This window comes from Pholcus phalangioides, unplaced genomic scaffold, assembly GCF_987345545.1.
Source record: "Pholcus phalangioides strain wild (caught in Gottingen) unplaced genomic scaffold, Ppha-v1.0 ptg000001l_1, whole genome shotgun sequence".
Classification (NCBI taxonomy): domain Eukaryota; kingdom Metazoa; phylum Arthropoda; class Arachnida; order Araneae; family Pholcidae; genus Pholcus; species Pholcus phalangioides.
This window is the reverse complement of record NW_028301594.1, coordinates 29,756,833-29,784,642: the sequence shown is the minus strand read 5'-3', so window position 1 is coordinate 29,784,642 and position 27,810 is coordinate 29,756,833. Positions and strand designations below refer to the sequence as shown.

The 27,810-nt window shown below is 38.5% G+C and overlaps 1 protein-coding gene across 1 annotated transcript in view; it reads left to right on the top strand.

Moving 5' to 3' along the window:
• Positions 1–3,610: 3,610 nt before the first annotated feature.
• Positions 3,611–27,810, top strand: part of LOC149090321 (uncharacterized) — a 66,787-nt gene continuing 42,587 nt past the window's right edge. Inside the window, exon 1 of the mRNA XM_089234114.1 lies at positions 3,611–5,105. Within this exon, the coding sequence (XP_089090240.1) occupies positions 3,791–5,105 (1,315 nt within the window). The 5' untranslated portion in view covers positions 3,611–3,790. The remainder of the gene's footprint in view (positions 5,106–27,810) is intronic.

Sequence of the window (27,810 nt, the reverse complement as noted above, 5' to 3'; positions counted from 1 at the left end):
TCTAACCGCACTAACATTAGCAGTTAACATATTGGCGGCATTTTCCAGCAAATTATTTCCAGAAGCTGACATCAAATTCTAATTTTTTCTACTGGAACTCGAGATTTTTCTCATAGTTAGCCAGCCCTGCCAGGCACCCTTTTGAGAAAGCGTTGATAAAGTCCTGTACTGGTGTTCGGTGTCAGATTTTTTTCCATTCGGCACAACCCGAGCAAGATGCAAAACCTACTGAAGAGCTTGGACAGGAATTAGTCGCTTCTGCTGTCTTATAGATAGATAGAACCGATCACAACCCCGGTTCTATCTATCTATCTACCTATCTTATAGCTTTTTCGCTGTGAAGACGGACATGGAGATGGAGATTTGATTCAATTGTTGACGAACATGACGAAGTGATGAATGTCAACCTGGCCTAGGAAATTGATGATACGCTTCTGAAGCAACTACAGCTTGGATTATTTGTTGTGGTAAGTTATTGACGGACAGAAGTGTCAAGCATATCATTGGTAAACTCACTCAAGTCTATAGAGGCGAAGAGTTCGAGTTGTCAATTCGCGATAACTCGAACTCCGAACTCAAATATCTGTTTAATTAAGTCGAATTTTCACTCGGGCTCAGAACTTTTTCCGTATGTTAGTGTTAAAATTTTCCCTTAATTCGATGTTTTCTTTCTTCACGTCAAAATTTTTGGGAATGAGAGAAATTTAAAAAATAGCATTTATTAGGTAGAATTTTTTTTTAGCAAAAGAATTTTATAGCAATAAAATTTAACATTCAGCAAAAGAGTTTTAGCAAAATAATTTGGCATTTAGCAATAGAATACAATATTTCGCAAAATAGTTAAATTAATTAATAATAATAATTTACATTTAGCAATAGAATACAACATTTCGCAAAATAGTTAAATTAATTAATAATAATAATTTACATTTAGCAATAGAATATAGCATTTAGATACGAATTTAGCATTTAGATGAGAATTTAGCATTTAGATGAGAATTTAGCATTTAGATGAGAATTTAGCATTTAGATGAGAATTTAGCATGCATTCAGCAATAGAATATAACATTTAGATAAGAATTTAACATTTAGCAATAGAATATAACATTTAGATAAGAATATAACATTTAGGTAAGAATATAACATTTAGGTAAGAATTTAACATTTAGGTAAGAATTTAACATTTAGCAATAGAATATAACATTTAGATAAGAATTTAACATTTAGATAAGAATTTAACATTTAGATAAGAATTTAACAGTTAGATAAGAATTTAACATTTAGCAATAGAATATAGCATTTAGATAAGAATATAGCATTTAGATAAGAATATAGCATTTAGATAAGAATATAGCATTTAGATAAGAATATAGCATTTAGATAAGAATATAGCATTTAGATAAGAATATAGCATTTAGATAAGAATATAGCATTTAGATAAGAATATAGCATTTAGCAATAGAATATAGCATTTAGCAATAGAATATAGCATTTATTTAAGAATATAGCATTTAGATAAGAATATAGCATTTAGATAAGAATATAGCATTTAGATAAGAATATAGCATTTAGCAATAGAATATAGCATTTAGCAATAGAATATAGCATTTAGATAAGAACTTAGCATTTAGCAATAGAATATAGCATTTAGATAAGAACTTAGAATTTATCAAAAAAAATTAGCATTTAGCAATAGAATTTAGCAGATTCATCTGTCTGCTTGCAAAATGTGAATGACTTTCTCACGAAAGAAAAGATAGGTAGTCAAAAATCTTTTTATTTTTTTTATAGAAAATAACCTTGTATGTATATATATACACTTTATTTGCTATTTGTATCATTTATACGGGTATCATGTATGCGTCTTTTTCCATAATACATGTACGTCTAGTTCATTTCTAAATATTCTCATCCATCAATTAAATATGATTTTTCGAATTTTTTCCTCTCCAGTAGTATATATGTTTTACTAATGCGGTATTCGTAAATAACGCTGTTATTTTATCAAATTTTTCTTTTTCCCACTGTGAAATCGGAATTTCCGATAAGTCGAACTAACGATAACTCGAAGTTTTTGTCGGCTGCAGCACATTTGACTTATCGAGATTTGACTGTATATACGACTGACAGAGGGAAAATTTTTTACTTCCCAAACGTACTTGATGAAGCCTAACTCAATGTTTTGTACATTGAGTTAGGCTTCAATAGAGTTTATCGGCTTTCAATATCGTTTACACAATTGACCATCCTTCGCAATGAAAACCGTGGCAAATTTACCTTTTCTGAATAAAATGTAAAAATTTTCTTTGAACTTTGGGAATTTTAAACTTTCCGATTTTGATGTTTTGAAGAGTTAATACTAATGTGTGAGGTTTTTTGTTCACTTAAGTTTTCATGTTTTCACAGATTGTGAAATTAGAGATCGAATGGTTTATGATGGCTTGAAAGTATTTTTGTTCATTAGCATTTTACAAAGCAAAAAAATGTAAAAAATGAAAGAAAAAAAGGATGTGGCAAAGTTGTCCCGACTGACGGTACTACTCGTATTGTGAGAAATATCTTGTTTATCAAGTCATATGTTACAAAAATTAAAAAAAAAGTTTCTCGTTTTGGCAAAACATTTCTTATATATCGAATCAAAATTTGTAAAAAAAACTGTGCTCGTCTTCCGAATCACTCGTTACAATTTCACAGTAAATAGGTAAATTTTATAGGTCTTCAATGAACTTCGATTCTTTCGAAATAAAATGAAAAAAAATTGCATTTTCTCAAACCTGCTGGTTACTAAGTTGGTGTTACTAACGAATTGTTTAATTAACAGAATATTTTTCAGTAAAGAAACAATTACTTGAAAATAAAATAAAAATAAAATATGAAAGAGTAGGCCTACTTATTATATTCCTTAGAAGTGTCCTCTTCGCTCAAATATTCATTAAATAGTGCTCGACACCAAGCAGAAAAGTCGGTAAAAAGTAATATTTTCGCATACAGTAAATGCTTAATAATCACAGAATGCATTTTGGATATCTTCCAACTCTTGTCTGTAAACTTTTTTTTGTAATAAGGAAAATTGGTACAAAGAAGATGTTATTGGAACTAATGAATTTAACGATTCTAAAAATTTGTTAGGCTGAGAAATAAATGTTGCTTAAAGAAAATTCATTTTATTTATATGTTTATTATTTACTACGTTTTGTTTCTCTTGCTTTGTGTAAGTGACACAGATGTTCAGAAGAAATTATAAAAGGGGAAAAAAAAAACGGAAGGAGAAAACCTAAAAATTTTCTTTAAAAACTAACTTTGTGAGAAAACCCATTGAATCTCTTTTGTTTCTTTTAGTGGGAGAAATTAATTTACAAAATTTATGACTTCCCGTTACAGAAACGACGCATAAAAGGCAAAGGGAAAAAATAAATAAATAAAAGAAGAGCAATTTTTCTGAGCAGGTTTGATCATGAATGGCTGAAGAACACGAAAAATAAAAATAAAAGCCAACGGTATGCATTTCTTTTTCCCACGACGAGAGGGCGCTGCACGAAAGAACTCGAGTCGGGGGGGGGGGAAGGAGGAGGAGGAGGAAACACGACTGCAGGGAGGCGCTTGCGCAAACAGTTGTTTCGCAGATCTGCGAAGAGAGAGGTTGTGTCTGTGAGAGAAAGTACGGTATTCGCGTAGTGATGTAGGAATTCGATTTTTTTGCTTTTTTCTCCAAAGGATTTACATTTTCTGTTGTTTTCCGAGGAAAAAAAATAACTTCTACAAGGTAACGGCGGGCTATCCGAGGTCACCGATGTATCCTGAAAGTCGGACCCGTGTCCGCGGACAGATCAGCTGTCCCCGATGTCGTGTCGATCCTAGTCATATATCCCGCCAATACTGGGAGGCTACGAGACAGCCACCATCAGTACCACAACAGCAAGCCCAGATACCAATGGATATCGGGCTCAATCCCGCTTCGAGTGGCCCGTCTTCTGCTCCTCCGGAATTGCACCGTTCGTCGGGATACCCCGACCTTTGTCCTAGGCTGGGAAATTCCGCTGTCGGCAGCAGCTTCCGGCATCAAGGAACCAGTCAACAACAGCAGCAGCCCGTGCCCGTACCACCTTTACCTGCGACACAGCCCGTACCGCAGAGATCTGCTGCTGCTGCTACTGCCGCAGCGGCACCTCTTGCCTATTACGCGCACTCCTATCAGAACTCCACGTTACCTCGGCAGCCCGATCCCAGACCAGCGAGATCCGGGGGCGAGACCTGGAGGATAAGGGGCGTGTTCGACAACCACGTCCCGGACGTTGTCCACAGGAGAACCGAGTCGAGTCCCGGTCCTCTTCCGGACGTGACGAGGCATTCCGCCACGATGACCACTTTCCAGCAGAACTCGAGGATGCCCTCGAACATCAGCTACGATTCTTCGGCACCTTCGATTCCCCGCAGTGCCACCAGCTACGGGCGTTATTCGGATAACCGAAACCGTTCTTTCACTGCTACCGGGAGCCTCCGTGACCATCCTGGTACGTCGTTCCGCAGGTCCGAACTGTCCGGTAACGAACGCAGGTCTGTCCCGTCGCACCAGAGAGCGACGGCTGAATCTCAACAGAACCATCATCAGCCTGCACCACCGTCTGTGATCCCGTGGATTACTAGAGGACAACAACAACAACCGCAACAGCAGCAGCAGCAGCACCACCACCAACCTGGGGATAGACCCCAGTTTTACCAGAACAGCAACGGTAATGTGAATAACTACAACAGCAGCAACAATACCACTGCCAACAACAGTAGTGCCGTCAACAATAACAACAGCAATACTAACAATAGTAACAACGCCAACAATAACAATTCGACGCAGTCCTCGAGCTCGAGCTGTTGGAGATCTTCGGTGTTGTCGGCCCCTCTGAGCCAGTGTCCGCTTCCCGATCTGGTGACTCCTCGTAGACAAGCTAGGAAACAGTGTTGTGGCATACTTGCGACGCACAGTATCACCGTGAGGTGGTTAGTTGTAGTTGTGGCGTCTTTGGGATTGTTGTGTTCGATTGTTGGCACTGTGGTTGGAGTTGTTCGTGCTTCTGGCAAAGAGCACCTGTCTGTTGCGTTACTACTCATCGGTAAGTGTTTTGCCCACTTCTCCTTGTTCATTTTTACTCGAAATCATTCGAAATTAAAAAAAAATTGTAATAATTTCCATAATCTTTTTAAATGACTTTTATTTGTGCGTATGTGATAGAAAATTCATGTTATTATATAGTAAAAAAATGATTTTGGTTGGTTCCACTGATTCTATTTTAACAATGGAAACAAAGCCGGTCTCGATTATTTTGGGCTCTACGCGAAAATAGTTTTGTGGCTTCCCCCTGCCCCAATATATTCAGTTTTTTGGTACCCTAAACTTAAATAAATCTCACGTGAGGCACGAGCGATCCCCGGAACATGAGTTGGAAACGTATGCTTCTAATACATGTAGACCAGGGGTTCTCTTAACTTTTTTTCGCCGCAATCGAAAATCAACAAGATCAGCTTTGTGACCCATGGGACTGTTGGTTCTTCGAAATTAGTGAGAACGGTGTCGAAATAAGTGCATTTTGTAACAGGACCGTAAGTGGATTTGTACGAGCCATCTTGTAAGTTTTGGGCCGTGACCTGAGGTTAAAAATCCCTGATATAGACTATATCAGGGGTGCACAACCTAATGCCTAGTGGCCTTTCACGGTGTTCCATCCAACTCGCAAGAGGTGTTCCGGAGGAAAAGTACCAATTGTATGCAACATGATAGGTAGGCCTACACCAGTTTCTGGCCCACGGGCTAAAAAGGTAGTGCCCCCCACCCTGGATTATAGGGTCTCTGACTACCAGCTATAATATTTACATATATCCCTCAGCTATGTTATATGCGCCCTCCCCCCCCCTCCCCCCAAGTAGCTGTATATTTTTGCACCTTCCGGTCTTGAAGCCCGAACTTTGATTCATTTTTGATTTTATCAATTTTTTTCCGTGGAGAAACCTTCAAAATTTTTACCCAGTTCAGGGGTTTTTAACTTAATTGCTTCCAGCATAGCACAGGTCTACTTCGATCACCTGCTTAAATGTGACCTTTTGTGTTCCACGTACCTTTGGGCAATGATGAAGTCTGTGGACCACTTGTGCCAATGAAACGAAGCCCAAGGAACCCTTCACAAAACAATATTCAGTATAAAGCAATGTAAAAACAATGAGTCAGGACGTATCGGGAAGGGGACATGAGGGTCTTGGCCTCCCTGAAATGTGAAGAAATGACTAAAAAGGGGAAAAATATGTTCAAATCTCTATTGTTCTATCTCTTTGGTCCCCCCCGAACGAAATTTCTGGAAACGGGAATTCTTACTAAAATCTTGAATGAAGACAATTTTCATACCTTATAACTTAAATATTATGATAATTATGGCTAAAATGTTCATCTATTATATTTTTTCGTGAACCACGTTTCAACTCATTGCAATTTACAGTCATCCCTTATTCAGCAACTATAGCAAAATTTAGTGATTTTGCCGACTTATGGTAACGCTTTTGGTGACCATTGTCACACATCTTGTATTTAAGATCTTAGTTTTCCGTATTTTCCTCAACGAAATATAATCACCACGTCCGGGTGAATGTCCCCCTCCCTGTGAAATACATTTTTGTTTACTGCGATTTGCAGCTGCAATTAGTGATATCCCGTATTTATGATCACAATTTCCTCGATGAGATATGGTGACCTCAAGTCTGAGGATGTAGTTTTTATTTGAATCCAAGGGATTTCGCTAACACTGTATCAATTACAACAATTGAATATTTTTTCATTCAATTAGAATTAAATGGTCAAGTCTGCATGCTGACCAGCTATGCCATCGTCACGGACCACCTCTGGTCCACAGACCATAGGTTGAGAAGCGCTGATTTAAATGATATTAAAATTATTCATCAGGCGAAAAAGAAGCTATCTAATTTTTATGACTGATACAGAGGAAACGTTATATCGGGGAAGAGAGAGAGGAAACAAGAACAACTGTAGTACACGCAATGAAAAAAAATTACGAAAAAAAATATCACTATTTTATTTCACCAGCTGGTGAAGGAAGGCCTATCAGTATTCAGGGCTTGGTGTGTGTGCATTTCCGAAGGAAGGTTAAAAATATATGAAACAGCTGTCTGTCTGTCTATCTGTATCTCACCTTTTCGTGCATCAAAAGAACGAACGCTATGAACGCTATGACGGGGGAGAAAATAGAAACGGTTGATATCCGGCAGATGCCGTTATAACGCGACATCAAATAACAGATTAAAAAATAAAAAAATAAAGACTATATTTTGTATGGGAAGAACGTACGAAATCTCTGCAACTGTTTCCACATTTGGTTCTCTTTTTCTTTTTGTGGTACCTCGACATACCAATTTTTCTTTCCTGTATTCCATGCACAAACGCACCTCATGTGAAAAATATATATATATATTCACAATTATATGGTGCAGCTTTTGTAATTTATGGAAGGCGGATAGGAATAAGTTGACCATTATATACACGAAAACAATAAAAAAACAATAAAGTTTTTTTTGGCTTTTTAGTAAATTTCATTTTGAATTTTGACCGAGAATATTTCACGATCATGATCTCCAACGAAGCGTTTAGGCAAATACTTGTAAAGTATTCTTATATTGATTGTTTAAAATATTTATAAGGCAGTTAAAAAACCCACGTTATAACGTATTTCAACGGATCCGAAATTTTGTTAACTATATTTCTGTATCCGATCTAATAATAGAACGCCCTATGCGACACGGGTTCTCAAACTTTCCCATCTGCGGCTCCCCAGAGCAGTTTAACAAAGAGTCTGTTCGGAAAACCTTTTTCAGGGCCACCGCTCTGCGGCACGCAGTTGAGAACCCCTGTCCTATGGGATGGAACCCAAAAGTGCGTTCGCTCTGAGAAGAACTGCGCATTCAAATGTTTTTTATTCCATCAGTGTGAAAACACTGAAACACATATTATTAATCTTTTAATTAATTTATTCATTATTCTTATCCTTGTATTAGGCAATCGAAGTTCTTAGACTGCCCTCAAAAGTAGATACTCATATACGGGGGGGGGGGGGGCTCATTTGCGAGTCTAATAAAAAATCAACACTTGAAACACTTATTAGTAAGTCTATCAAACCTGTAAAATAGTCAAAATAAGTAACTAGGGAAATTATTATAAAAGGGCTAATTTAGATTATTGTCACACCTGAGAGAAAATGAATGTGGTTAAGCTCTCCACTCCTATTTTTCAAAATTCGAACCAATTTCAAGAAAAAGTTTTTGAAGGGGTTTAGACCCACCAGGTTACAGCACCTATGCATAAATTAGAGCACACGTGATCAATGGATGGACCTTGAGCCGAATGTGGCCCTCGGAGTCATCTGATGCGTACCTTGACCTCAAATCTAATTTTGTAAAAATGAGCTTTGATTTTCCAGATCACTTGAGTGATCAACGACACAGTTACAGATCGCTTAAGTGACCCACGGCATATTTTAAAATCACCGTGGAACAGTTCCAGCGTACTTGAATGACCCATGGCATATTCCATGATCACTTGGGTGACCCACGGCACAGTTCCAGATCACTCAAGAGGCCCGCCGCACAGTTCCAGATCATTTGAGTGACTCGTGACGTATTTACTGATTACTTGAGTAACCTGCGACATATTCACTATCTGACTGACGACTTGAGTGACCTAGCACAATTCCAGAGCACTTGAGTGACCTATAGCACAGTTCCAGAGCACGTGAGTGACCTGTGGCACATTCCCAAATGACTAGAGTGACCCACGGCATATTTGCAGATCATTTAAGTAGCCCACGATGATGTTCCAGATCACTTAATTAAGTGGCCCTCGACACGTTTTCAAATCAACGAAGTGGCCCTCATTCCTCCTAAAGGGTGCATGCCCTTGAATTAGGAAGCAATACTGGGTGTTGTTGCCAATTTAAGTAAAAAAAAATTATGAACTCATGCCCTTAAATATAAGAATTCACTGAAACTTTCCAGAGACTATTCGACTATAAATGAAGTATGGAAGGAAAAAAAATCGCGGAGCTACAAATTAAAAAAATATATATATGTTCCCTCTTGAAATTTTGGCAAAATTAAATTATTATTATCTTTTTTTTAATTGTAATAATAACAATAAATTTCTTATGATAAATTTTTTTCTGGATCTAGGAAGTGGAGAAAACGGGTTCCAATGCGTACCGAAAATTAATTAACGCCTTGTTCGAGCCGTAGACGTTGTCTTGTCGAGTTTTTCTTCTTTTATCTTATTGCAGCCGAATACAATAGATGTTGGCAATAGGGGAAGGGGAAAAGAGAAACGTAAGACCCCGGATGTAATTCTGCTCTGCCTTGGCATGCATACAGCATGTGCCAAAAGGAAGCCATAATGTATATATTCATGTGTACGAAACCCTTTACTTTCAAGCACATTCAAGCATGAAAACTTTTGTTCTTTTTTTGTGTTTGTCTGAACGATTTTCAAGTGGTTCTGTTCTTCTTCATTAAAAAGTTCTCTCCCGAACTCGCTAATTATCTCTCTCCATGTAGGTTCTTATTCATTCTTATTTAATTAGCCTTTGTTAATTTATTTCCCATTTCTTTTACTTTGTGGTTACTTTTAGTCTCTACTATTTTGATTATTTTGCGTGGGTAAAAAGGTAAATAGATTTAAAAAAAAAAAAAGGCGATAGAAATTCAAAATGCTTTTCTTAGTTTTTGTCATGTGTCAAAAACGGAAATTCAATATTGACGTTATTCGTCATTACAGCGTTTGGATTTATGCCCGTGTGCGGATCCGGTGCAAACTATGGTCTTGGCACATAGGCGGAATTAGACTTGGAAGTCTGGGGGGGGGGGCACGGTCATTATTCCTGGGGGAGCACGATGATGATGATGTCAATTTATATATACATATATACATTAGATGAGTCAACTCCACTATTGACGCTGGGGGGGGGGGGGCAACGCCCCCGTATAGCGCCGTATCCCGCCTTCCCCGTATCTCCGCCCATGTCTTGGCAACAGTTGAAATGTCTTTGATTTATCTGGCAACAATCGCTTTTATAAATGTGCCAATCACACACACACAGGGGGCTTCTCTGACAATAATTGCTTTTGCTAAATATGCCAGTGGCGTTTCTGGTAACAGTCGAATTTATAAATACAGCTCTTCTTACAACAACGATCGATTTTTGAATATGATTCTTTCAGCAACAATCTAGTTTAAGTATGACTCCTCTGCCAACAATCGATTTTTTTTACTCTTCTGGCAATGAGTCATACTATTACTGTCTGTAGGACGATGAATTTTTGAATATGACTCTTCTGTGAACAGTTGATTTTTTTAATATGCCAACTGTTTTTCTGGCAATGAATTAATGAATGAACTCCAGAACTTTGCCACTGGACTTATCCCGTTACCGAGATCTCTTCCAGCCCAGATTCATGACAGAGTCTGGAACAATGTTTCTCTGGCAATAATCGATTTTTCAACATGACTCCTCTGACAAAAAACTGATTTTTTAATGTGCCAACGGCTTTCTGGCAATAATTACTTTTTGAAATACAGTACCATATATATAGTTATCCTGGCACCAGTCGCAATTTAATACACAAATGGATATGGTAACATTTTTGATAGTAGAATATTTCGTCAGTTTATTCTGGCAACAATTATTCTTTTTTTAATATGCCGATGGCTTTTCTGGAAATGATATAGCCCCCTTTTTTTAATACACCAATGATTTTTCTAGCAACAATTGCACATTTCAACATGCCTAGGATTTTTCTTGCAACAATAGCTTTTTTTCAATAGGCAATTTTTTTTTCTTGCAACAATAGCTTTTTTTCAATAGGCAAATGATTTTTCTTGCAACAATAGCTTTTTTTCAATAGGCAAATGATTTTCTAGCAGCAATCGGCCTTCTTAATGTGCCAATGGTTTTTCCAGTGGGCCTATAAATTTATTTTATAATAATGGCTTTGAGCAATGTCGCGAGTTTTAGTTTTTGTTTAATTTCATGATGCAGAAATTGTGAGTCTTTTTTTTTATTTCTTCTATTTCACGAAAGCCGTACATCACGCCGTATCATACGAGGGCTATAATTGTCTGCGTTAGATAATATTCATATCTATCCTTCGGACTCGGGTCGAACTAGACTCGATAACGACCAAGCAATTAACTCGTAATCGTTCTGGATCGGATTTATTAATGATCTCGGTGTCCAGCGCTGACAGAAATTATAATAAGACAGGACGAGAGCCGGTCACACACTTAACCACGAAGCATTGATGACTGTTGGAATCGGATCACCCCTATCGATTTTACCTTGGGAATTTTCATTGTGTAGGCGTTGGAATTCGTGGGGTTTTTGGGATTTATTAAAATATACAGTATGAAAATACTGAAAAGGCATGCGCTTGTGTGCGTGTTGAAAATCAAGTAATTATAGGTATGTTCAGTTCTTATTGAAGGAAATGGAGATGTTTCTAGCGAATGAAAAGAGAAGGGTGAGCTTGAGAGAGGACATCACATACACACAGGCCACTGTATTTGTTATGTACCTGGCTGTTGGGAGGCGGGTATGTGTATGCTTGGAGGTCTGTTTCAGCAGCAGCATGATGGCCAATGTGTGGTGTGTTGCCATGCGCTGCTCGATCAATAAACGACCTAAATTCGGGATTTCGCATTGGGAACATTTTCGGATAGAATGTTTCTTTCTCCTCGGGAGAGTTTCTTCTTTTCTTGATTCTGGAGTTTCTTATTTCCTCGAGTTTCTATGAATTCCTTTTCCTTTTTGTTTCCTCCCACATCCGATATTTTATACAACTAAAAAAAGAAGATGGGGCGTTTTCCTCGCTGGGTATCCCCGGATGTCTAGACCGTTTTAGTGTGTGTGCGTGGGTGTTATATAAAAGTTCGTATCTTATTTTCGTGTATCATTGAATAATACGAGAGGTTTATTGGGACGGATGCACAGTGTTATTAGAAAAAATAATTTTTAGAGTAATGTCTCACTCTTCAAAATTATAAGGGCTATTTTTGTAAATGGAAAGGTATTTTTTTTATCAGTGAGAAATAACGCTATTACAAAAAATTACCAAAGATTTAGGAGAATTAATTGAGGAATATTTTCACTCCTCAACGAAATTTGGAGTAAAATCGAATTTTGATGAGTAAATCACTCATATGGATGCGTTTCGGTGAACACTGGACGGGCGTAGAGGCGTTTATCCGATGGTGTGGCACAATTAAGGTATCCAACTGCGTTTTAAACGTTATTTCGGAAGAAAATATCAATTTTCTTTTTTAAAAAAATTCATTTTTTACTGAAGCCTCCATTTCTTGCTGTTCCAAAACAGGCATTGTCTTGTCTATACGACACTTAGAACCGAAGTTACGTCCAATTTAGTTCCGTTTTTACATCAAAGTAATCAGTGAATAAAAACTTAAAACTCGTTTTTACGAAGAATGCTATTTTTGACATTTTACCCGAGTTTGAAACATTATTAATAAAAATACAAATACAAATACAAATACAACGCCACAACAGGCAAATTGCCCAACGAGGTGGCTGACTTAAGAACACCATGGATCCCCGAGCCCCCACCTACCACTGCTACACCACACATGAACCCCCCCCCCCCCCGCGGAACCCCCCAACGAATCGGTACATGCGGGAATGTGCGTGTACGTGTAGTGCAACCTGACGTAAAGTTTGTTTCTGTGTAATGCTTGTTATGTGTAGTGCTGTCATCTGCCCCCAGTTTTACAAACTATGAGTGAAGTGTTATGGTTGAATGATTTACCGTTGTAGGACTGTTGCTCTCTGTGGCGAGACTTTTTAACGGGGAGATCGGTTCGCATTTGCGCCTTGAAGTTGGGAACCACAGAAAACCAACTTCAGCCGACCACCACTGTGGGGTTCGAACCCGGATCCTCGCATCACGAGTCCGGCACTATAACCACTCGACCACCACAGCGGACTATTTATTGTATCATTACAAAATTTGAATATAATATTTTTTCATATATTGTTAAGGCTATGAACCAAAATCTAAGGTCTATCACTTGTATTTGTCTAATTACAGTGTTTTGTACATGATATGCTAAATAATATTTCAAACAATTCACACATACATCAACAGATTTGAGTGTAACTTATGAGCATACCATACAATCCTTTAAATTTTGGTTTATAACCTGCATCATCAATAGCTGAATATACTGTGAAAATAATAAAGCATTTCACTCAGAATTTTTGCAGTTGTGTTTCGAATACCGCATGAATTTTGCTCAAAATTTTACATAAAACTTATTTTTTCATAGAAAATGGCATGAGGTAATAAAAAAATTTATCTTTGTTTTCATCATTCTGAGACACTTACTTTCAAGAAATTCTATTGAAGAATTCTATATTCACTCCAGTACTATTTTATAGAAAAGTGTAAAGAAAGTAAAGTGAAGTGAAAAAATGTATGGAAGCATGATCCCCTACGGTATGTATAGTGGACGGTGGGGGGGGGGATAATCTACCTCCGCGTACTTCGTAAACTTATAGGAGTAAAATGTGTGATTGCTCATTATCATTTCCTCTATGGATTGACCTTTTTCGGTAAATATGTAGAATATACAAGAGTTAATCTCGGGAAATATCCTGTTTTTAAAATGATGACCCAATGGAGTTCATAAATTGAAGAAGAAGAGAGAAAAAAATAGGAAAGAATTAAAAGAGAACACGTACGTAAACATACTGAAAGAACATAACGGACAAATTTTGAAAAGCGGTTGATGAAAAACATCAACTCGAAGTTGACCTCACGCTCATGACCTACGTTTAGCAAGAATATATGTGAGTGTGTATATATGTGTGTGTGTGCGGATGTTACAAGTTCTCTGCTTCTGTGATGTTGCCTCGAACTATCTTTAACTATCATTCTTGTTTCTGCCGTAATAACGACGGAAAATAATAAAAAAAACCAGTCAAGTTCTTGTAAGGAAAAATAAAGAAAAGGTTCAGTATACGTATATATATCTCGTCTTTTTTTTTCTTTCACCTTCGCTCACCTTCTTCATTCTGGCCTGCATGTGTGTACCCCTCTTTTTTGAGGCCTTTTACCAAACTGTGAAGAGGAATTTATTGCCTAGTTATACAGCAGGTAACAAGCGAACCTCTATCTTTCTATCTTATTTTTTTTTGTAACTCTCCTATTTCTTGCTTGTTCCTGGATCGTTTCGGTAGATAAAAGTTATATAAAGTGAGGGAGATAATATATATATATATTTTTTTTTCTTCTTCCCCCCCCCCCCTTTCCTACATTCCGTTTTTACCAACTCGGTGTTTATTATGTGGTATGCATATACGTTTGAATGCGGTCATCAATATTCAGTGGTTGGTGGTGTATTTACGTACGTCTTTATTGTTTGAGAATATGCTCTGGAAATTTTCCATCTTGAGTGAAGTGATGGCCTTGCTTTTGGTGTGAGTTATGAGGCAAACTATGGTGCGTGATGGAGATAATAAATTAGTGCTTTTTTTGTTTCGTTGTCCAGAACAATTCCTTTTCTATTGTCCAAATTTGTTTTTGGGGAGGTTGTACTTTGTGAATCGAGATATTTCTTACAAAAACCAATCAAAATCATTACTTGACGGTGAATATTGTAAATACTTTATTAATCATAGAAATCCAAATTCTCAAACTTTGGCGGCTTCATTACCTAAAGCTAGTACCACACACATGTCCAGCCTCGCCCAATTCGTTCTAAAGTTGGTCATGGGCCGAGTAGTGTGGCTGCTCCACCACCGAAAGTATTGGAAAACTGGTCGAACAGAACGACAAGGACCTTCCAGTCCCCACACCAAGTCAAAGGAGACTCTCTTCCCGATTTTTCAATCCGTCTGGCTACACATTGGTCGAAGAACGCCAACAGTCACAACGCGGAGGACGGAGAGTGTTCTGGACAGGGTCGCAACTAGATGCTTGGTCAGCCGGGGCAAGCACGCATTTTGGCACCTGCTTGTAATATTAAAGGAGAGATAAAAGGATGCAATTTTCGCCCCCCCCTCTCTGGGCCGGAGCCCGGAGCACAAAACCCCCTGCTCCCCCCCCCCCCCAGTTGTGGCCCTGGTTCTGGGCGTCAAAAATATTCGCCAAAGAACATTAGGCCAGGTTGGGCTAGTGTGTAGCCAGCTTATACTGCTGGTGCTTCATCGCAGAAGGTTGAGGCAAATATTGGAAGCAAATATTTCCGAATGATTATTGGGCCAGGCTGGACACGAGCGTAGCTCTAGCTTTAGCGATCATACTGTATACTCGGCTCACTTTCTCTCATGGTATATATGCCCACTGTTATAGCATTAAGAGCCAAAATCTTCGAAGCTTATGTTATCGTCGTCCTCAGAAAATACGTGTTTTAAGTGTTCCCTTTTCCAAGACGACGCACAAGACCCGAATGTAACTAATAGGCTTAGTGGTTGTTTTTTTTTTTCACGTTTTGTAAAAGATCTTTTACCAAAATTTTATAGTGTAATCCCGGCCTAAACATAAAAAATATTTTTCTAATAAGTTGTTTAAAATATTTGGAGGGCTCCAAAATATTAGAGCGGGGCATGAGCCCAATACTAGTTCACGTTTTCAGTAGAGTTTGTTTCGAGTAAGTAGGCGTATATCTACAGAGTTAGAATAATAGCTTTAGTCTATGCGTATATCACATCAAGTGCGTCGAGTATATTATGCCACAAAAAAGAAAAAGCTTTACTCATTTTTCCCCCCGACTTGGAATGGTGAATTTGACTTCAAAATGCTTTCATCAGCTGTCATCAGAATTTCTAGTTCGGCCCACAAATCCTAAAAGCTTGGGCACACCCTGCATTAGATTGTAAGTTCGATTTGAAGTTCCTAAAAAATCATATGGTACGTACGTATTGGGAACAGATTTTGATGGGGGGGTTATAAATTCCTTTTGCAGTCGAACCTATTCTCAAGAGCTCGCACCTTCCAATGGAATTCGATACCATTTTGATATTACGGGTGGAAACGTCTAGAGATTAGGTTATATTTGAAATTAATGATGATCAATGAGGAAGTCTATATCAAACGCGCATCCGGATAGATCCGTAGAACGATGTTTATCTACCGAAAGGTGCTACTACAAGATCATTCTCGAGTCGATTTGTACCCACGTAGTATGTAATCCCACGAGAATAGTTATGTATCGATGCGGTCTGGTGGATACGTTACCGTAAAATACGCCATGGGAAAAATAAGTAAATACATACATCCACGGTAAATCGGCGCCATGCATACTATCCTTTTTTTCTCATCATTCACATGGTCAATGGCGCGACACATCAGTTGGAAAGTGAGATTTTGCAATTTAAAATGGTTTTGTGATGTGCAACAAGCACTTCGAATCGAAATCTATCTAATAACGCTGGTGTGTGTGTGTGTGTATATATATATATATGGTGTATGCTCTTTCACTGTTTCATATCCGTTTTTTTATTATTATTCGAGTATATCATGTTGCGTGCCAGGTTGGCATTGATGACCGCGCATCCTCCATGGACAGATGATGAATTCGTATCTCTCTCTCTCTCTTTGCGTTAAACATGCGGAAATAAAATGCAGAGCTGAATTCGCCATGCACTTTGTGCTATGGACTGATTCGGTCATTGATTCTATTATAATCAAACGCGGTTCGTTGGAGTTCACGACGTTTATTTGGCGACTCTCATGTGTGGTTTCATTTCTATTCCGACCTCGAGGTCTCAGAGAAACTGACATCAGAGTCCACTGCCTGAATTGCAAATTGTATGTTAATGTTTCTCAAAAAAAAACAACATTTTGCCCATTTTTTTTCCTTGTGGTACTCCCTGCATTCATGAGGGATACCTACCCTATCTACAAAGTTTATTTCTAAGCAAATTTACTGCAAAATTTACACAAAAACTTTCTTATAAATAAGGTGGAACTGTGTACCCCATGCTAGACACCCACCAGCGTCTCTTGTGAGGGAATAGTAATCGATAATACAGTGGAACCCCGAAATACAACGAACTTCGATTTAACGAATTCCCCGATTTGACGATTTTTTCAGAATTTTCTGTGCATATATTCGTGTTTACTTCAACCTCGATATAACGAATTATCCTTAATGTAGCGAATAAAAATGTCAGTTTTATCTGATTCATTAAAGTAGTGCTATAGGTTAAGATTCGACTGTATTTACTGAATTCTAAAAATAGTCACACTTTTTCCCGCCGCATTTCACTTAAATACTTAGCATCTTTTTTTTTTTCACAGGTCACTGTGCTCTCCCCTTAAAATATCCCAGGGCTGCAATGGGATTTTAAGGAACCACGGATTTTAGAAACCACTGTTGTATATCACCGTTTTATTGTCTATGTTGACAGTATGTATTTCCAGTAGCCCTGGAAATTCATCAGGGATTATAATGTACTTCTAGCGGTATGAAAAATTATCAGGGAAAATGTAAAATATTTGGCAAATGTCACAAGGAAATGTACAAATATTTAATAAAAGTCTTGGAAAAAAAGCAAATATTTGATTAAAAACGGGGGGGGGGGGAAAGCAAACTGGGGAAAAACATTTGATAAGATTAAGATTTTAAATTACTGTATATTTTTTCCTTCGGTAGTTTTGATCAGGGAAAAATGACCAAGCAGATTTTGCTGGGAACCCCGGTTGAGCTTTCGTCAAAATTTTCAAATTTCTCGAAAGAAAAGGATTGAATATGAGAATCGTAGTCATCGTAGATGGAATTACCTGGGCTCAAAGGATGCCTTGGGTGGCAAAATTTAGAGGGACCAAAAAAAGCACTTATGAAATTATCAATATTTATAGTGAAGGGTGGCAAAATCACGTTTTCCATGTACAAAAATCCCAGTTACGTCCCAGACTCTTGTGTAGTGATAGCTGTAGCACAGAAAAAGAAATTCGGAAAAGTACTACAACTTCACAAAAAAGTGACTCTCCTCTCCGATGATAACTAACAGTACAATAACAATGCAAAGGTCCAAACGAATTTCCTACATACCACAATGAATGCGCTCTTTTGAAAGAGCGACAGAATAGACTGGACAGATTTTCTTTCTTTTTTTGACCCCACGAGGGAATTCTTAACACCTGTGTATCATTTCTTCCCCCCATTTAACCAATAAAAAAAGGGTATTGGTTACCAGTAACTATACAAGCGCCATTATGATGGTGCGACCTTTGTTGTTGTTGTTACAAAAGGGGTGCTAAAAATGGGGAACCCTATTGAAATTCTTCTCCTTTTGTATAAAACAAAATGACTACTTTTTCTTCTCCTGATCGACGGTTTTGTATATCCCTATAAACTTGTAAGGGCAAAGAGCCGCTTTGAAACGGACTGTTTTTTATACAGTATTTTTTGACAACGTAATTGTCATGTACAATGAAACGTTCAAGTGCATTACATTACGTGTGAATCTTCTTGATTTCAATATCTTGTGATAATGGCATTATTAATTTTAGGTCATCTACAGTGGATCCCGCTTATAACGTTCCCATTTTAATCCCGCTTAGTACGACTTATTTTCGTGTTCTCACCTCGTACGAGTTTTTCCCGCCTACATCGTTATTCATGATGGTTTTCGAAAAACGTTATTAGAAGGATCTTTTGTGTTTCGTTATTCGTGAGAAATAAAAAAAAAACCCAAAATTTCCAGCGATAGTAATTAGGGGTTTTTTATGCGATGATTACTGAGACAAACTAAGCATGAGTGTTTCATGCCTAGTCAATTAGCAATGGTTAAACCATAGCGTTATGACAAAAAAAACCACATATACAGTAAAACCTCGTTAAGTCGTCACTTCGGTTATAAGTTGCTTTTTTTTCTTCTGGCCTTTACAGCTTCCAGACAACAATGTTATTAAACCCTCGTTTACTCGTCGCTAATTTCGGTTAACTCGTCACTATGGAAAAGTTCGAGAGAGAGGAACCGATAATTTCTATGGCTTCCTTTAAAAAAAATAGCTTGTTAACAGCATTACCATATGCTTAAAAGTCACCATAAAAGCCGTATGTACCAAAACGGAACAGTTCAAGCAACGAAAGTTACGCTGGGGAAGTTCATTTGTCGACTAAGTTTTTGAAACATTAAGAACTGTTCGAGCAAGACCTGATTTCGGCGTGGGCCCCACTAATTTAAGGCTCCAAATTCAAACAAATTATCCTTGTTGAAAAACCAGACATTTTTTTCCAGAGTTGATGTCTTCTAATGTGTGTTTTTCCCTACCCCGGGCCCTCCACAAATACAAGTCCCTCAAAGTGGACCCTGTGTTCGAGATCACTTTGTAGTTAGTATGTGAAAGATTACCTTTATAAATTTTACCAAGGTTACCTTGTAGTTGTTTCAGGAACTGCTGATAAAGAATTAAAACACTAAAATTAAATTTCATCTACTTTATATGTAAAATCTGTGCGCAGTAGTTCTGTTGTGAAAAAAAAGCTAACTATTCTATAACAGTTGCTCTGATTAGTCTAAATTAAAAATTACTAGTATAAATCAATGTACCAGTATATATAGTATATTTTAACACAATAAGTTAAGTAATAAGAGCCTGAAAAAGGCTAACTAAAAAAGGAAAAATTTCAATTGTTTCTTTTGCAATCTATAAATTCTATTAATATCATAATTTTAATTCATATTTTAATAAATGTTATATCACTTCAAATATATACGATTTTCACAATACTGAACATTAAAACTGACGACACTTCGTTTAAGTCGTCACTCCGCTTAAGCCGCCATAATTTTTCGATAACGTGAAGTAACGACTTATCGAGGTGTGCGTGTGTTTTACTGTACATATATATAGTAAGTCTTCTCGTCACATCTTAGAATGGACATCATTCAGACATCTCTCACCTTTTATTAGAACCGATGTTGAAGATTTAATAAGGTGAAGATGAAATCCGAAAGTGCCTGTATAAAAGTGAAGCATCAGAGGGAGAGAGTCCTCAGTATAGTCGGTTGTATTGCAATTGTCTCTTAGCCAGAGGGCAATATTAATCTTGGGATTTTATTGATTTTCCTTTCCCTAAACTGACACACACACACACACACACTTCTGGCACAACTGAATGAATGAACGCCAGGACTCTGGCACCGGACTTAACCCGTTGCCGAGTTCTCTTCCAGCCCAGCTTCGTGGCAGAGTCTGGAACAAAGTGTATACTTAACAGTCTGAGTGCGTATTTAGTGTTGTATCGGATTTTTCAGGGGTGACATCTGTATTTCAAATTAGGAGTGAAGTAATGATTGAATATTTGTACCGTTGTGGGCCAGTTGTTCTCTGTTGCGAGACTTTTTTAACCTGGAGATCGGCTCGCTCACGCGCTTCGAATCTGAGAACCACAGAAACCAACTTCTACCGACCACCATTGTGGCACCGGTGGGGTTCTAACCCGAGTCCTCGCGATGCTAGTCCCACTTGATTACTACAACACTCTTCTGGAACCATTTATTAAAATGGGTTAAATCGCTGGTAAGGTAAAGCGGTAGTAAATTACCCAATAGCGATAGACCGGAGTTGTGCGCAATTTAGAAGATGGTTTGGATTTTTATCAGCTCTGTAGTATTGCTCTGAACGAGAACATGTCACGCCATATCTCAAAAAGTGCGAGTAGTATATGCGGGCAGATCGCCGTCGGGACGAACCCAACAACACTCCACTGATGTAAATAAATCTCGAAGGGTAGATGTGCCGCGCGCTCGTGTGTAAGCTGTACTACTGGCGAGAGTATCAGAGCATAGTCACTATTACTTGCGGTGGTGTTAGTGACAAAAATCTCCGCTTTTCTCCTCAATTTCTGCTACCGTCATCATGACTAAGAGGAATTCTTTCATTCGCTTTGAACATTTTCTATGTTGAATGAAAATTGAGAAAATCGATATAAATTAAAATATTGAAACAAAATGCTGTGTAATGTTTTTGGTATCTCGCTGCTAGCACGGAAGTTATTATTGCCAGTACCCACTGCTTTGCTGTACGTTCATGGTGAGCTGTTCTACCCAGAGACAGACTGCCCGTCTATATTCTACCACCCACCTGGAGAAACGGAATGGTTGCCTGCGGTGTAGAGGGTGATCCCCTCCCCCTTCTATTATTCCTTGCATGAGTCATACCTAAGCATATTACCGGTATAAACCCCTCATACAACAGCACGAAAGTTGAAGCTCTCAATGCACAACAATAGAGAGCCTTATGCTTTGTACTCTTCAAGCCTCCCCTCCATATTTCGTATCGAATTTACGGCATGGGGGTGACTGATTCTGGGAACGTACGTCGAGTAAACGAAAATCCCCAGACCTAATAATGAAAGGAAAAGCTGGTTCTCTTTCCTCCGGCTCTTTTTCATGATTTCTAGGGGCTATTATGGTCGACCTCTGATATTTTCAACCTATGCTTTTCAGGACAGTATGGCTAAGCTATAAGCATGGGGTTAAAAAAGAAAACATGGGGAAAAAAGGGCGTAGTATGAATTCTCTTTATAACAGTATTTATGGATTTTCTTCTGTGACTCGAGGCTTCGAAAGTTACAAGATTCAGCTGCGTGGTATAAATTGCATACATACATACCCATGATAATCCCCCTACAAAAATAAACTCTGTGGGGATTAGTAGCGGATTTTTTTTTTCAAGGAAGACTTTTTACAAACTCTGTATGTGAAAATACGATTGTACTTATGATATATTATACTAAACGTAAATCTTCACCGAAATTAAATGACTATTGCGATACAATGTAATGCATCGAGCTTAAAAATAGACTCCCGAAAGTGAAGAGAGAAGTACATCCTCTTTTTTTTGCGATGGACACTGAATTTCGCAAATTGTTATTATGTGTGTCTCAGTATTTTCTAAGTTTGTCTCCGAATCCTCAACTAATGCTCTAAATGAGGGGATTCCAATGTAAAACTTCTCACGAAACCCTTGATGATGACAATGAGACTGTTTTACAGAACTCTCAAACAAATTTTTTAATATCTATCAAAATAAAAAGCGTGTCCCTACTGTCGTCTCAACAGCATCATAGCTCCAGGGCAAAATAAAAGACTGCTTAGGCGCCACATCTTAACTTAAATATTTATTGTCATGAATCATTGAGGTAATTTTTATCGTGGAAGCTCCTATGCAAATGAGGTCTCCGTGCCATGTCCGTGTGTGTGTGTGTGGGGGGGGGGGGAACTCCTTCGTTACGATGGCCCTGGGTATACCGTAAACTAGCCTACATGTAAACTCTGTAATTCAAGAATCCTCAATTCTAGCGGATAAAAAATTATCAAAAAAACCGTTTTCACAACTTATAATTTCCTTATGAAACGTAAAATGACATTCATGAGCTTGCAGAGCTCCTGGTTCGCAAAATCTACGTGGAGAATCTGTAATGTTAATGCTTCTAAGTTGTTCGGTCATCCAAAGTAGAATGAATTTTTTTTCAAAGACACTGTCTCGTTAAAATTCAAAATAAATAACAGCTTTCGATTGCGGGTATTAGTAACAAGAAAGTTTTCTTCTTTGAAATCGCTGCGGGTTCTGTGGCATTTAATCATGCAGAATCCTGAAAAAAGCTGTCATGGATCCCAAGGGTTCAGTGGAACACCAGTTGGAAACCCACGCTCTAACTCGGTGTTTTTTAACCTTTTTCGGCCATGGGATTTTTTTTTGGATAATTATTTATCCAGAGCCTCGTGGCTCTGTCTTAGGGGCCATTCAAGTATTATGTAAGCAGATTTTCAGCCATTTTTGACCCCCCCCCCCCCGTCAGCATAATTTCGTCAGCAGCTTAGAATGTTTCATATCTTCAGAAAGGGGTGGCTGATGACGTAAGCAACCTTCAAACCCCTTTCTCTCCCCCTTGTCATCAAAAGTCAGCAAATCCGAAACCCCCTTCCCCCCCTCCCCGATGCTGGCGTAATACTTGAATGACCCCTTATCCAGGAGAACCCTTTTTATACCTATTGAATTTATTTATTTTTTTAAATAAATTTACAGTGAACAAAATTTTTTCCCACATATTTCGTCAGGGCCATCTCAACATTACGGAGCCCCCGGGTATGGTAATAGTTCTGGAAGTCTCTATAGTTGGCTGGAGGTAACAGCTTACATTTTTACATACTACTCCCGAAAACCATAGTACTAGATCTCATCATGTAGCCCCCCCCCCCTCAATTCACACAAGGCTTTCCCGCCTTTCCTGGATGGTTTTATGTGTTCAGATGGGCCTAGTTTTATTTTTTTAATTGGATTACAAGATTATGATTAGTATTTAGAAATCACATTATTATTGTTGTTGCATGAAACCATAGCGTTTGTGCAGATTTAGTTAATTTACGTTTTGTTAATGCCCTCTAGGGGCAAGCCCTATAGGGTAATTGTAAGGCAAGTCAATTTCGGGAATGTCTGGCAAGTGGTTAAGCACAGTGAACTTTAACCTTGTCTCTATACGAGAAATTTTGGTGCCGTAGCATTTTATCCGTTTAAGCGGGGGTGTCAGTTTATTCGTTACCCGATTAAGCGGGGGCGACTGTATAATTCTAATTAAGATTTCCCGTTTACAACGTTTTTTCATGATGGTTTTTTGGGAAACGTCATAAGCGGAATCCACTGTGTTCGTGAAAGGTATATGAAAATAAAATTTTATATAGCAAGTTTTAGGCTTCTTTCCCCCCCCCCCCATCCTTCTTTTTACCTTGGTGAACTTCAGGTATAAAAGAAAATTATGAAGTCAAAAGAAGAGAGATTAAGGACTTGGGCAATCATTTGTGTTGCGTCCTGTATTTAAGCACCAGGCATCAGTATAAAAGAGATTTTCCACGCTTCAAATCTTATAGTAGAATAGCCACTCACAAAAAAGAGGTTTTTTTTTAATAGATGCTGCTCTATTCAAAAGGATTGACCCAGGTTGCTTTTTTCTCTCTCTTCCTATAATATATCCTCGATTCCGAATCTTGCAATAATTGTGAATCTTGGAACCAGAGTAACCGGCTGGGTGGGAAGAACCGTCCCTTTTTTCCCACCCCGTTTATATGCCATATATTTTTCTGCTTCTGCTATCCCCCCCCCCCCACCACCATGCATAACAACAACAACAACCATCAACTTATTTCCCATCTATTAGAAAAATTACCTCTTTGTATACCGTCACTTAACATAGAAAGAACTGTGGCTACGCCCACTGTGATAGATTTTGCTGTGTGTGTGTGTGTGTGTGTGTATGTGAGTGTGTAAAGCAAAACGAATTGAAGGCAGTCGGCACAAAGAAGAAAAAAAAGTCTTGTTATGATGGCAAGTTGGTTAAAGGAGGGGGGGGGGATGAGAACCGGTAGAAAAAAATTGACCTGCACAGGTAATAGCTTAAGTAGCCCGAAGCTAAAAGAAAGAATAGAAAAGATTGATTACGGGAACTTCCCAATTTCTAGCACACTCATCATCGATTCCAACACTGTGTATGGTGTTTATACTCGTGTAAAAACTTCAAAAGAAAAAGAAGTCTTGCCATGTCTAAAATGAAGGGGGGAAACGAAATTTCTTATTTAAAGGGAATGGCATTTCCTCATTCAACCACTACTTAGTTCAGAGGCTCTACTTACTGCCAGGGATTCTTGAGCTATCGGTCACATCCCAAACTTGATTCGTTGGGGGGAGGAAGGGGTGGGAGGGGGGTTACGAGATGGGTCGTACTAGTCCACTTACAGCCAGAGATTCATAAGCCATGGGTCGCAATCCAAACTTGATTCACAGCGGCGTCGAAGATGGATTGTATAAATTTGCTTACAGCCAATGATTCTTCAGTTATGGGTCAGAACTCAAACTTGATTCATCGGGGATTCCGAGATGGGTCGTACAAATTCACTAAAAGCCAGGGATTGTTAAGCTCTTTCTTTTTTTCTTTCAAACCGAGCACAACTCGGGTCTATCACCATGGGCAATTTATTACCTGGTGAGTTGTGCTGGAAGTGTAAGGGCGGTATTCACCGACATGGTTTAAACCAGTAGTTACAATTTTTGGATAAGAGATCAACATAGATTGGCTAAAACCCTGAATTTAACCAATCCGTGTCGATCTCTTATCAAAAAATTGTGACTATAACTTAAACCATGTCGGTGAATACCGCCCTAAGTGAGTATACCTAACAGTCTGAGCGCGTATCTAGTGTTGTGTCTGATGGATTCTTGAGCTATGGCTCACGATCCAAACTTGATTTGCAGGGAATTCCGAGATGTGTGTGTGTGTGTGGGTCGTAAAAATTCAGTTACAGCTAGGGAATCTTGAGATACTAGACTACTTCACCTAACACCAGCTCTGGCCATATCGCTGTATTTCAATCTGCTGCCATTAACCAGTTGGTTTGGAAATGAAGGCGACACATTTATTGGTGGATGCCTCAAGCTTGTTAGGGAAAGTATCTTGTTGTACATATTCTTCCCCTGGTTCGAACCCGCGATTTGATGGCAACCTTCACGTTGGTAGACGTGCATCTTACCACCACGCCACTCCAGCGCGGAATTCTTGAGCTGCGGTTCTAGATACAAACTTGATTAGCAAGGGCTTCCTAGATGGGTAGTACAAATTCAGTTACAGCCAGTGATTCTTGAGCTACTACTGGACCCCACATGTGCCACATCCATAGTCCCCTGTGGAACTTCTAACGAATTAGTACATGTTGGTGTGCGCGTGTGCATGTTGTGAACCTAACGTGAAGTTTGCTTATGTGTTATGCTTGTTGTAGAACTCCCATCTGACATCTATTTTTCGAACTATGAGTGTAGTGTAATGATTGAAGATTTGTACCCTTATAGGCCTGTTGCTTTCTGTGGCGAGGGTTTTCAGCGGGAAGATCGATTTGCGCCTCCAAGTTAAGAACAACAGAAAACCAACTTCAGCAGATCAGCAATGGATTCTTGAGCTATGGGTCACGACCCGAATTCTATTCGCAGGTGCTTCCTAGATGAGTCGTACACTTAGTCTTGTTATACGGGCATTTATTGCGTCACTGATCTCGAAAAACAAATAGTCCTATGGGTCGCGAAGTTGATCTTGTTGTTGATTTTGGGTCGGGACTGAAAAAAAGATGTACTTGGACCCCTGACTTAGATCATAAGTTCGTGAAGTTTACCAATCCTTTTTCTATTTTCGCGTTACGTAAGCGGTTTTTTTTCTTTTTCTTTTGACATTTCGAAGTGATCAAGATGAATGTTGGCCCGTTGTAAAGGCGGGTAAGCATCTAATTAGGCATGCTTGGAGATTTGCTTCAATTAACGTCTCCGGGTTCGCCTCCAATAGTCTTTCAACTCGTGAGCATTCGCTATTGTTAATTGTTCTGGTCTCACGTTTGTTTTTTGAACTGAAGCGTAAGACGTCCTTAATGATTGAATGGATTCTTCGGGGTAATGTGAAAGCTTCCGCGAGAAAATCTTTGATTTCGTGCTGAAACTTTTTCTTTTTTTTTTTCGTCTCTGTCCAAAGAAATTTTTAATGATTCAGGAGCCGATTTCGGACTGCGATGTGATTAGTTAGCGTTCTCTCGACTCTTCCGTGGGTGAAATCTTGCTGTTGATGAGACAATCGAGCTAATTAGCAAACCCCGCTGAAAAGGACTGAACTCGGCACGTGTTGGTTCTAGGCCTCTGCTATATTCTCTGAGGGAAGTTGACGAGAAATCAATGATATAAAATAACTATCAGTTTTTCCCAGGAAATTCGAAAATTATAATTTTCAGACATCCTTATGAAATTTTCAGTTTTGAATTTTCTAAGTTCATGTGAATACAGTAAAATCTCTCTGAAGGGCCACCTTAAAGGAGCAGCATCCCTTTTTTAGTCTGGAATGTTCCCCTATGGATTTAATGTTAAGTTTTCCTTCTCCATAAAGGTGGCACTACTATACAGCTCCGCCCTTTGACCACAGAGACGGATTTATAGTTTTGGCGTCTTTGGGTTACACAATTGTTGCCACGATTCTCCCATACAAGTCTAATTTTCTTGATCACTCATTCTTCAAGTTTACCGCCCTAGACTATCGCCCGCTCAGCATCCGCCACTGTAAATACGCCTCTGTCACCAAGTCGCTTTCTTGGTCACTCATTAATCTGATCCCTCGTTCTTATGGTCAATCATTGACATGGTCCTTCGCTCGTCTATGTCACTCTTTTGGTCATTTACATGCTTTCACGCTGTTGCTGCCACTCACAGACTTGCAATGACTTGGTATTTTTCTTTGTTTAGGTATTGGCGGATTAAGGGTTTTACCACCTGTGGGTACACAAATTTTTCAAAACTTCTGAAATAAATAATTTTTGTGATTGAAATTATTTCTATCACAATAATCAGTTAATCACAAAAATCACAAATTTAAAGGGATTTCAGATTAAAATTAATCTCAGAATTAATTTTTTTAATCAGTAATTAATCAAAAACCTTTTCAGAATTAGTGAAAAAAATTATTTAAGAATTAATTAAGTTGGTAATAAATAAAAGAAATAATTTCGGAATAAATGAAAGTCTTCAATTATTTTTGTCCCTGTTCAACTCGGGGGCCCATCGACCCCCTTCTATTAAGATTTCACTAAATTACATGAGTCGGTGGCCTTCGGGCTTCTCGGGAAGTTTTAATTTTTCCCGCCGTGTCTGAGAGATTAAAGATCCATGCTATATAGGGTTATTGCTTTACTCTATAGTTAAAGAGAGAAGTTTGTCCTATTGCTTTGT